At 36.9% G+C, this 12946-nt stretch overlaps 1 protein-coding gene across 4 annotated transcripts in view; it reads right to left on the minus strand.

The window, feature by feature from the left end:
- Nucleotides 1-12946, minus strand: part of VTI1A (vesicle transport through interaction with t-SNAREs 1A) — a 243665-nt gene that overhangs the window by 183056 nt on the left and 47663 nt on the right. For 2 of the 4 annotated variants that reach the window (XM_083741516.1, XM_083741518.1), the window contains exons 4-5: nucleotides 9020-9097; nucleotides 3268-3288 (exon numbers count right to left, since the gene is read on the minus strand). In XM_083741516.1, coding sequence (XP_083597642.1) covers nucleotides 3268-3288; nucleotides 9020-9097 — 99 coding nt within the window. The remainder of the gene's footprint in view (nucleotides 1-3267; nucleotides 3289-9019; nucleotides 9098-12946) is intronic. The other 2 variants (XM_083741519.1, XM_083741517.1) reach the window with 1 other exon arrangement.

A 12946-nucleotide genomic window follows, 5' to 3' on the forward strand; every position in this document is an offset into this window, starting at 1 on the left:
ATAATATTGTATATAGAAAAATATTCAGATTAAGCTGACCATCTCAGCTTGCACAAAATGTTGAGTCTTATTGGCCTAATAAAAAGTTGGACATCTTTCTTTCATTAGAACCAATAAGAAGATTGCTGGGTCAGCGGGGGTGGGAGTATGGTGGATAAGAGAACTAAAAAAAACACAACAGAAAATAAAAACTCCACTACTCCTGTGACTTTAAAATCATGCATTTTGTAGACACAGATCTTATGGACTCAGAGCAAATAATCATACCATTAAAAAGCCAGTTCAGTCACATAGAAATCACTTTAAAATGTTTTAAAACTAAAAATTGTTTTTTTTAAAAAAAGAAATTGCCCAAGACTACACAAGCACAACCACTAAATGGCATCTGTCATTACTAAGATCACAATTGACAAAATTGAATTTAAAAACCACCACAGAACATTCAAAGTTCAGGTTAGCTTTCCTGCTAGCAATCAGATGCCCTGCTTTTCCAGAGCACAGCACGGAAGGATTTCATTAGACTATGCTGTTCCGTACTACTGATTTCAGATCCTTTTCACTCAAGTCATTCTACAATAAACCTCCTTTCCCCCCTGTAAGTGGTTGTGTTATTTACTTTTCCGTTTCGGAGAAATATTGTTCCTTCGGTCACGAAAAGCAATGACCTAACATCAGCGGCTGGTGCTTTCAACACTTCCACTACACATACACACACCCCGCCAAATTCATTTCCCCACCCTATCCCCCTGCCTTTTGTATATGAAGTAGTGCGAGGTGACTCAGGCTGTCTTTTAGCTTCACAAAGAGCTTCTCCATGGAGTTACAGATAGAAGTTTTGCAAAGTGGCAAGCTACAGCTAGAGATTTAGTCGTTCCATGTGGGCTGGATTCAAACTGAGATCTCAGAAACTAAAAGAAAACAGAGCAGCACAGCCTCCATAGAATTCTGCCTAAGACATCTGTGCTGGAACACAGCTTTGTAATGAGAGGAACTGTACATTTTATTAACAAACAGTATGGGAAAAATCACAATTGCTTTTAAGATCATACCTCCTTAGGAGAACTGTAATTGGGAAAGCCTTGATGTTTTACTATTTGACTAGTTTAGAACCTTGGTGAATCACTGCAATAGCCATCATTTGGGCTTTAATGTGCATTTTATACTCTATATAAAACACCACTCCTTTTACAGCTTATCCTACAGCTAATATGGTAACTAGAAATTGCAGTAGTGAAGCTTGCACTGCATATCCCATTCTACTCTTTGATCTTGACTTCCACTCCCTTTATTAGCTATGCATTTAATATGCTCCCCAAAATATTATGTAGCAAGAAAATGACAAAATGATAGGACTTACAAAGTGAGCCAACAGCAAGGAAATACAATCCAGAATACATGTCATTGACAGGCATTTTTAAAAACTGACAAAAAAGTAGTCCAGGTATTCAGCAAAAGCCACTTTTCCCCCTTGAGTCTGCTAAAATTTAAAATGGATTATTGTCTATATCTAATTAACCACTTTAATTAGAAGATCTATTAATAAACCTTGATTTTCCCTTTACAATTAGCCTTGTCACATATATTTCCATGATTGCTTTATATTACAACTTATAATTATATATTTTAAAAAATATGCATACATACTCAGGAAAAAGTTTAGCTTTGTATTTATAGAATGTATGTCTTCTTTGAAAGTTGAACCCTAGTCTGAAATGGCCAGGTAAGAAATCATGACATTCATATGCTTGTTTACCATGTTAAGTGTTTTTTTTAAAAATAGAACTGTACAATTACTATGGTCTATGGACTATTCCAGAGCTGAAATAAAACCCAAGTATGTGATTTAAGTATCCATATATTTCCTATTACCATACCTCTCCCTTCTCTGCCTTTGCTATCTTTTTCCTTCCTTCCATTCTCTCTCCATGAAAATTTTAACTGTAAGTTCCTCGGGGCAGAAGCCTGTCTTTTGCTTATGTTATTCTGCAAAGCACTATGTACACTGATGATGCTACATTAATAATAAGAAGTTAGAAAAGAACGCAAGGACATGCTTGTTCGGCTGCATTTTATAGTGATACTTTCGTCATCACATCAAACCTTTATGCTGCAAGTTGTTTAGCAATCAGGAATTAAAAGTGAATGATTGATCAAATAATCTTAATCTAATAAGAAAATCTTTAGACCAAGAATTCCCCTGAATTTTGCTTGCACTACATGTGCTTGCGTTCTCTCCAAGTATGAGCATCAGCACTTGAAAGTGCCCCTTGCTTCTGACCTCTTTTGAATTAAACACATTTAGATTGTATCAACAGTGTCATCCACCAACCGCAAGACTAAACAAGCAGAGTTTGCTGTGTTCACTCTTTCGCTGCTAGGAAATCTGAGGTGTCACTACACAGCCACCTAAGAAAACTGGTTCCTTAGCAACGTTTACTATACCGAACCTCTAAGAGAAAGTAATTTGATTTTTTAAAACACAAATAATAGTGTAAGCATTTGCTGTAGTATAAAATAAGACTGAGGGGGAACCTTAAAAATATATATGCTAGTGGCTGTCAGGAAATGACCATCAGGTGCTTTTCATATCTGCTTAGACGTATTGCTGCCACTTCAGGTCATTTCATAGGGTGCAAGCAAAAGGAACTCTGATCTGCATTCTCTACAGCATATGCACAAATAAATAATAAATACTGAGACACGACTGAGTGTACATCTACCTGGCTTCTATTTTCAACATGCATGCAGTATTTTCATACTGTTTGGTATGCCGGCAGGTATACATACTGCTGTATTGCTGGTATCTGTTTCAAGCAGAGATTTCCCCCCACCCCTAACACTGTACCTTCTATAGTAATGCTGGGATATAAAGGTATTTACTCCATCAAAGATTGTGTGATGCAGATATCATTACAGGATCTGATTAGATCATGGTATTCTAATAGAGATCAAATAGTAGTTTTTCTTCTTTTTTCCAGTGTCTATAAATTATCCCCTTTCTCTGTGCTATCAAAGAATGTTAATTTTAAAGGTTTGATCTAGGGATTCCCATGTAAGTGTATAGTTATTATAAGAGAAAAAAGAAAAGAAAGAAAGAAAGAAAAGAAAAAGAAAGAAAGAGAGTGCTGGAACATTTTTAAGCAGTGTAATCAATATCTTTTGCTTTGTACTTATTTCCCTGTAACAATGACCAAAAAGATCTACTTCAGATTTGGAAAACCAGCTTTAAAGGAAAAGCTAGACAACAAAAAGCAAGGAAGTACTCACCTCTTCACGTAATTTTATCAACTGCAACATGAACGCACAAAAAAAGATAAAAAGGAAAGAAATGGCAGGAAAGAAAGATCAGTTGTGTGACAGGATACAGAATTAACATTGACAATTTATCTGTTTACATGTTTAGCATTTAAAAATCACAGACAAACACATTAAAAGAACCTAAACATAGACTACATGCAGAGTTTTTTGAACGAATAAAGATCACTTTCTCACACTGTCACATTAAACAAAGAGAATAGTGTGAAATTCTCTTTTAAACCACATCTAAGACACCATCATGAAATAAAGGGGAATGACTTCATAGAAGTCTATAATATAAAGGGGGAAAACAAGTTTACTATTCCTCTCTTCTACGATAGTACAGTTGAAGTGATTTTGTATATACAAGTTTTCAGAATGTTTTTCTATTTTTTAGTACTGACACCTGCCTTTTTATTTCTCTCATATATTATCTTGATCAGAATAACTATAGTAAGTGGCTACTGAGGCATCAGTTAGATTGTGTATACCTATGTTAAAAATGAATGGATGAACAAATTAACTAATGTAATAGTACAGAATGACTGTACATAACATAATTTTGACTACACTATCTTTTACAGAATTTATCTCCCAAAGTTATTATCACTGCTAACCCTCCCCCCTTTTAGTTGCCTACTTTTACTAAAGCTACAGTAGCAGGGATCCTTTCAACTGATCTAGTCAGTTATACTTCAAAATATTCTTCATTTAGAACATTAGCCAGGGGTACAAAGAAGCACACCTATTCATTTGCAACAAATGCAGAAGGAAAGATGGCTAGCTACTAAACAAGGGTGAATATGCTCTCATTGTGGCTGCCTTATTTTGGCAATTAAGGTGGCCACTTTTGCACTGACCACACCAATTTATACACTAATTTTAAACAGATAACCTTTTTTTTCAACAGTCAGGAAGTTTCCAATTAAAGAAGAAACGGAAGATGCCCCCTTAGGTGTCACTCTAAAACTAAAAGATGTACCACTGCCAAACAAAACAAGAGATGGTGCTTCTGATCACTAGGAAAGCAAGCTGCTGCAGTTAATAGCTCTTTAGAAAAGAAGCTTTCCAAGGATCTGCTATCAAGTAAACACACAGGCATTCTCCATCCCCATCCCACCTGCCCTAAAATTTAAAGCCCTTTGCTAGGAATCACTCTTTCATTTGCTTTCCTGCTTCCCCCTCACTTCTCGCAGCACTATTCCCACCCACCCCCCACACCCTTGAGGTCACCGTTCCTCAGCTGGCTGCGATACTTTAAGGGCCAAAGTTTAAAACTACTTTCCTGCAATAGAGACCATTTGGGGCATGACACTCTGCCACAGTCAATGAGAGTTTTAAAATGCTCCACATTTGTTTTTTCAATAGGTCCCAAACCCAAAAAAAAAAATGTTCTATCTTGTTTGTGCTGCATGGCTGAATTTAAGCTCTGCATAGAATTTGCAACTAAGCTAAGTAATGGCAGATTTTCTTTTTTAAATGATGACTGAAAGAAATTCATTCAAATTAACAAAAGATTTTCCCCCATTTAACAATGATGCCACTCGGTGAAATTCTGCAACTGCTATTTTAAAAATGTACTATATAAAGCTTGTCAAATTCAAACAGCATTAAAATGTGTGTAGCCACCATTTTAGGTTGTGATAATCAGCATATTTTCTGAAACAAAGATTCTCCTTTTTTCCAATTTGATACAAGCGGTAATCTGTTCCTTTGTAGACTAAAAAAAAAATCTGGTTTACGCTGGTTTGAACCAGTGGAATCTCTTGTGGCTAAGCCTTCTGCTGTGAGTAGAATCAAAACTGCGTCGCAGAGTGTGTGCACGTCTGTGAGGCACGTCACGTGACATGGAGAACTACCGAATTCCCCCCCGCCCAAGAAGCTGATAACGCTACTGCCGTCTCTGCCCGCATACAGATAACGAATAAATGCTGAACTCTATTAAACGCCCTTTACACATTATCGTGGGTCGAACACACAATTTTCTGAACTTGTGATGACAGTCTATTTATTTTGCTATAAACTCTCGGCATGTAACGAACAGATTTGTGACTGGTAATGATCTGCTCTGCCAGGGCTATATAAAGTGATACAGACCTCCTTTAGATCTTGGGGAATTAAATTGACCAACTTCACCCCCTGGTCTGTTTCTGGAGTTTTGACACACTTTATGCACAGCAAGTCCAAATCTTACATTATCAGAGCTTAGTTGTCAAAAATTAGGTAACCATATCACCACAAAATATTTATGTTCTATAGGTAGCATATACGCTGCCTTGATGTACTTTTTTTCCATTTTAGACCAACTGGAAAAGTCTAATTAATAATTTTCTCACATTAGCCCAACAAATCTAATTTCAGAAAGAAAACAGAGTTTCATATCAAATTGAGGAATTTGTAAATACCAAATGAATACCCAATATATTTTTGCAAGCAAACAATTTATTAATGAATGATATGCTTCTTTTTCTGAACAACAGACCCACCACCCTCTCCAGTAACCACAAAATATTAAGTGGAAGGTACAACTTAGTACTGTATTGCTGCATTGAAGCAACTGGGCCTTTCAAGCGATTTGATGAGTGCAGCCAGACATAATTACAAAGACCAGCTGAAAATACTAGAGTGCTTAAAATACTACACTGCTTATATATATATTCTCATTCTGTGATGTGTAATGGACAACATTTAATTGTTTACTATAAATTAGTAAAGTGTGCTCCTGGAGGGAAAAGATAACCCAACTATGACCCATCCGGTTTTTCCCTCCTGCCTTTGTACTGCAAAATGTGCTACATCTGATTATGTTTCACTCGATTTAAAATGGAAGAAAATTAATCAACACAAAGCCAAGAAATTAACTAAATCCAGAATATAGTGAGCCCAAAGCCATTTATCCCTATCAAGGATGTTTCTTTTTACAGAGAAAAAACACAGACTGGGAATAGCAGCTTTTACACACATTAATATACCTATCTTGGGTCGGCCATTGCCTTAAAGGAGGCAGCAAATCATGAAAATCATCTTAGACAATGTTGTCAACAGCACAGAACCAAAATGCCACAATATAGAATTTCAGATATTTCACATTCTTTATTGCTTCCAACTAAGAGTCGTTCGCAAATTATTTGATATCCAATTCTGTATACGTACTACAATAACAAAGTTATACCAGTATAACTCTGAAACACCACTAGACAGAGTGAATCAACAGGTAACATATTCCTCACAATCACATATGCTTAAATGTATTACACAGAGTTCACATTCTCAAAAACTGAATATGTTTAATATTACTGACACTGATCTAGAGCTCCCTGACTTTAGAAGTTTCTAGCTCTCTTGGCTAAGTCTCTATTCAGATATTTATCAGGTGGTGTGAAGAGGTCAATACTCCTACTTTGCCAAAACCCAAGACAGTTATTTTTATGCAGCATCTGCTTTTCAGTGATTTATGTATTGATTTATGTTACATTTGGGGATTAGAGTGGTGGACAAACCACTTTCATTTCTGCAATTTAACCTTAACCTAATTAAACGGTCAAACAGCAGCAAATGAATTTGACAGATCCACGACTTTTAATATATAAATCAAGGTGTTCTACACTAGTGTTACAGAAATGAATCTGAGCATTGGGCATATTGAAATTCTTCACACTTTACATATATCCTTTGGGTGCTAAAGCTATAAGGCTTTCTAAATCTAGGCCCCAAAAGAGCTGTGTGACACAGATTGATAATTGTGCTTCCTCATTATGGATAGTCTTACTAGTAACATGAAACAAGAAATAAAGTATTATAGAACATTTGCTCAATATCCCTGAGAGGGAAGAGAACCATGGCTTTTATTTAGCTGGAACTTGCCGGAACTCAGTCCCAGCACCTCTCAGGTGGGCGCCATTGCCATTATAAGAGAACAAGGGATGCATTCATGGTTAGTTCCAGCACCTCTTTTTCTAGAAAAATAGTACCGAAAAGGACAAGTCTGTCAATTTTGGCAAACTAGGGTATACGTATTATGTCAATATTTAGGAAAATGAAGAAACAATGTTTTCTTGCATTTATATTTTGACCAACATTTGCCACAGAATATTTCTGGAATTAATTTCAATTAGTTTCGTCCTCCTTTCATAAATACACAATCTACAAATATATCGCTGACATACATAAAAAGTATCAGTCAGTAGTTTTCAACCTTAATGGTTGAGAACAAAAGTAAAAAAAAACTATTCTACAGAAGAATAAACTCTGTTTTAAACTAGAGTTTTTATCATAACTTTTCTTTCAAGGCTGGTGTCACAGGTAATTTACTGTGCAATCTGAAAACAAGCAATAGAATATGAATCCAGGAGCCTAAACCTCTTTTTTTTTTTTTTTTTGAGGTTTGAACTTTGTCCATGGTATCTGAATGTCCAATGTTTTTTGTCTGAAAATGATGTCCACTTTTAGAATATATTTCAAACTTATGGGGAGTTTGGACAATACCCTTATTAGATAATTGCACATTAAGAAGCTGTAGGCTATAAAGGCAGGACCACAATCTAGTCAATGTTATATGCTTTATAACCCCAATGATTTCAATAGGAGAATGAAGCATAACTCTGTTACAATACAATGGAACTTAAAAGTTCTTAATTAGCAGTAGCTGGGTCCCTAATTAGGCTATATCCTAAGTGTACGAGCTAATTTTAATGTATTATGCAACATATGGCAAGTACAGAACTTTGCTCTCTAACACCACGTGTTAAAAGAAACAATAATTTAATACATACAAATGTATTAAAGCATTACCAAGTTTTTAGAATTAGAAACATTATGAAAGGAAAGTTCAAATTGAAATCAGTAAGAAACTTTCTTTAATATTAGACTTTCTTCTAACTTCACACACCATTTCTTTGTTATTAGGCATTTAAAACTTCAATCTAATTCTGTCAAGTTTGAATTAACTTCTTCATGTAGGAAGGTCTCAAAGTAGGCAAACCTGGGAACAGGTCTTAAAAAAAACTGTAGCTAAAGGTTTATATAGATACAATAATGTATTAAGCTGTGAAAATACTTGTTCTTTAATAATGGGGGGGATCCTACTAGGACACAGATTACAGTGTAATGAACACTGAACATAATAAGATTATTTAACAGCCATATAGTTCTTCCCTTAAAACACTAGTATTTTATACTTTATCTATTCGAATGGTATACTTTTGAGCATAATTTGCAGTTTTACTCAAGAGAAGAATATCTGATTCAGAGAAGACAACCTACATAGAAACAGAGAAACTGTCAGATTCTGAAAGCTCATTTTCATTTGTTTTGCCTGCTAGTGTTGATTTAATTATGCTTCATTCTTATCAAAGCTGCATTATGTAATTTTTTATTCCTTTTACATGTGTTTGAGGTGAAGACCTTGGCTTTGTCGGCAAACATTGTGTTTCAAGTTATTCCTTAAGTACCAAATAATAAAGAAGAAGAGAAGAAAAGATCCCCCCCCCTTTTTAAAAAAACCCGAAAAGATAGCAGACAGCGATCACAAGGTAAAGGGTTAAATTGTAAGATCTCCAAGAAACATTTTGAAGTTGATTAAGACCCCAGCTTTGCATTAAACAGTATCACTTCCACATGAGTTGTTACTAATGCTGTTAAGGAGCAGCTTGAGAAGCCCAGTGTGCCAATGACCTCCTTCACCCTCCAGCCACCCACTAGGGCTTCTTGATTAGCATCCTACCTGGATCTCCGAGGAATTCCCATCATCCCCTAGGAGCTCATTCCGCACCTCGTCACTGTAGGCAATCCGTGACCTTTTCTGTAAAACAAAAAGAGAAAGGGGGGAAAAATGTGAGCAAGCAAGGCTCCAGAGTCATCACTATCAAGGCTGATCATCTCAAAACCTCGAGAGCCCTCTAATGGATACCCATTTGATGGGAAAATCTCTAAAGAAAGTTATCACAAAGTAGTTTTGACAACAGGATGTCAAATGCAATACAGAAATTACCAGCACTTTTGGCGGGATCTTTAAATTAAACCCCTTCCCCAAAATGAAGCTAGCAAAGCACAGCACACACAGAAAAAGTTTTTTTCTCATTAAGTTCAATAGGAGCAAGCCCCAAATCCTGATTTTCATTCACTGAATTCCCTCCCTCAAACCAAATGATCCCTATGTCATTTCATACTTCCCTAACTCTCTTTAACCAAATGTCTGATTATGTGAACCTCTTGGATATACGCCAGGTCAGAGAGAAGTGAGCTTATATGGGAGAGCAAGCAGGAATTACAATCTAATCTTTATATTTGGTATAGCTATACGAAGAATGGAAGTGCAAAACAACAAATCAATAAGACCGGGGGAGATTATTATTTTTTTATCCTGTTCAGTTTCCTTCCTATACTGTACTGTACTAAAAAACTTTTAAACAAAGAACTGCTATGTCTCAAAAGGCCGAACACAAAGCCTGAAATCCAGTTGATTATAATCACATAGTGAACTCAGTGCTCCAAAAGGGAAGAAAGCATGCAGACAAACAAGGGTTAGCTTTTGGGGGGGGGGGAGAGATTGAGCTAAACTGGACTGTAAGAGATCTTCATGAGTTGCTGCTATGGGGAGAACTGATGCACTGCCTTTTCCTCAATTGGAAGCAGGCATCCATGATTAAACAATCTCCCTCCTGCACCGGGATACTAACACAGATTAGATTGCAAGGCATCATACCGGGCAATTCTTATTGGATTAAACTAGATGTGATAAAAATTGCAGCTTTGTTCAAAACCCTTTTGATGTATTTGGTCTTTTCCCATGGTGTATGAGGCAACTGGGGAATCCTAACATTGCGCTTTCCATGCAAGACACCTAGCTAGCTTCTGGGAATATGCCAAATGAAAGTTGAGCATGTAAGAGCATTCAGTAGCCAAGCATATGAAAAACCTATTACATAAAAACTGAAAAATTATAACATCACTGGGGAAAAAGCTAGCTTTAAACTAAACTTTCAAGCACAATATTTGAATGGTCTCACTCTTTCCTGGCCCTCATGTGAACTGGTCTGTACTCAAGCTACCACACTGCATTAATTGTTACAATTTGGTGCCCCCCACCCTTGAAAGCGAGATTAAAGCTGAGGTTTGAATTCAAAATGCAGAATGTAAACTAATTTTATTTCCAGTGTTTTACATTTTTCTCCCTTCTTTGAAAACAGGTTTGCAGATTTAGCTGGCAATTCAATCTGAATGCATATATTGAATTCAAATCTGATACAGTGTATCAATTTTCAACTTTCAAGACAAAAGAAAAACTTTCAAGCCAATCAATTTACAAACAAAATGCCAAATGAGAAAGCAGTTAATACTTCACCTAGCAAGTAAACGGTAAGTTTTAGACTTCTTTTAATTTCAATGGTTATTTGTGGCACCTTTAACATTATGAAACTCCTAGTATTCAACAGAGTATATATACTAAAGCCTTAGTCATACAAACCATAGAACTTGTATAATGGACATAGCATATCCTACCCCCTTTTTACTATTTGGATATCTCAGACACAGCAGTTTCATATTAACCAAGTAAAAGCTGTCTCTACAGCATTAAAGGAAATGGGAACCTTTAAAGAGGCTGTGGTATCAGAGCTGCCTGTTTAAATTATTCATTTCATCACTATGGGGGACTAAAACACTCTGCAGTATGCAAGAATATCATATGGAGATGGGTTTTGTTTTTCTCTTTTTTCACCAAAAAGCCAACAAATTGGCATAGATTGCTCAATTATGATATTATCCTATTTTTTGTTTGATATACATCAGACAAGGAAAGAAGTTACAAATGCATGTCAATACATGATCCAATCTTTCTTTTCCATTTAAGATTTTCATTTTAAGATTAAGTTTAACCATTCACGGTCAATAGCTACCAATAGCAATGGTATTTGTGCCATTACAGATATGCAACCACAATGATCTGAAAATAGCCTGCATTGCCCAAAGGTTTGCTCATTAAGCAAGTGGACTAACTGTGTGTGCTTTTTCAAGCCTGCACGAGAGTATACTTGTATGTGCACACACAAAGAGAGCTGGGAAAGATTTTAGTTTAACTTCCTCTTAATTCACTGTCCAGGTTTGGAAAGGAACAAGTGCTTTTTGCATCAAGGAAAATGGGTGTGTGTGCATGTGTGCATGCCTGCATGTGTGCACAAGGCTTACAGCCTAAATACACATTACATTGATCACAGCAAGTCACATATAAAACAGGCTCTGTCTCTTGAGAATTCAAAAGCTCCCTCAGAGAAAAGTAGTAAAGGCCAGAGGGGATAACAGGCAAACACACAGGGAAGCAGAAGCCACTAACTGCCCCCTGTCTATCTATTTTATTATTTCTTCTTGAGTGGCTAATTGTCTCTAGGGACTGAGAAGAAGATGAGTAAACATAATTACACATGAGATGTTTTTTTAAAAAACCCCAGACAGATTGAGAAAAACAGGCGGTGTGTTCTTCCCACAATTTCCTCCCAGCATCCTCTTTGTCTCAAGGAGAGCTCAAGAATTTGTAATTCCTAATGAAGGGTTGACGAAGTAAGTAAGAGCTCAAGAATTCCAAGGAGACCCTGGCTTACATTGTGGCTGCTTTGGACATGAAGAATGCCATATGTAAGCAGGCTCTTTAAAAAAACAAAAAACACGTAGCTTGGGTTCAGTACTGTGACTGGGTGGCTCATGGAAATTCAATTGTGACTAATGGGGATTTGACCAAGTCTATGAACCTGGTTGTCAGAGGCACTGCCATTCCACCAGGTTCCAACATAAAAGGGAGGAAGCTGTAGCTCAGTGATAAAGCATGTGGTTTGCATAGACAAGGTCTCAGATTCAATTTCCCACATATCCAGCTTAAAGAATCTTAGGATGTAGGTTTAGAAAAGACACAGCTTGATACCTTGCATAGCAACTGTTAGTCAGAGTAGATGGTATTGAACTAGAATGTAGCCACTTGATGAATCAGTAGTCTGAACAGGCTTAAAGCAGCTTCATATGTTCACACACCTCCCAGCATTAGCGGGAGAAACCTCAGAGACAGGTGTATATTTTACTGTGACATGAAATAATAACCCAGCCCTCTCCAAGTTCCTGTGAGAAGGGTTGGGGAATATTTCATCATGCTGGGCTTTGGAGAAGGTTGAAACAGTACTTATTTCATCTCGTGAGATTACCACTGCATGAAAGGGGATATTACCATCTACATGAAGCCATTAGGAGTTTTGGAGCAAAGTGTCAGACTTGGGTATCATCCCCCTATTTATATTTCTTTGTTACATCTGAAACAGGAATGGCCTTGAGTATCTGGATGCAGTTGGGGACTGGTTCCAATAAATTAGTAAATTGCCTGCCCTTGATGTGGTCTTACTCTCCCTGAAGGAACAAATGTGTAGTTTGGGAGCACTCCTGAAACCACCTCTGTCACTCAATGCACATGTAACCTCAGTGGCTAAGACTGCCTTTTGCCAACTTCTGCCTCAGTGGCTTTGAGGGCCTTTTGCTAAAGCATCTCTGGCTGTTCGTGGATGGGATAGCTTGACCACTGTTGTTTATGCACTGGCAACCTCACAGCTGGATTACTGCAATGTGTTCTATGTGGGACTCTAGGCAAGAGGCTGCGGCTGATGCAAAATGCAGC

The sequence above is a fragment of the Podarcis gaigeae genome (assembly GCF_964106915.1).
Source record: "Podarcis gaigeae genome assembly, chromosome: 5".
Classification (NCBI taxonomy): Eukaryota; Metazoa; Chordata; class Lepidosauria; order Squamata; family Lacertidae; genus Podarcis; species Podarcis gaigeae.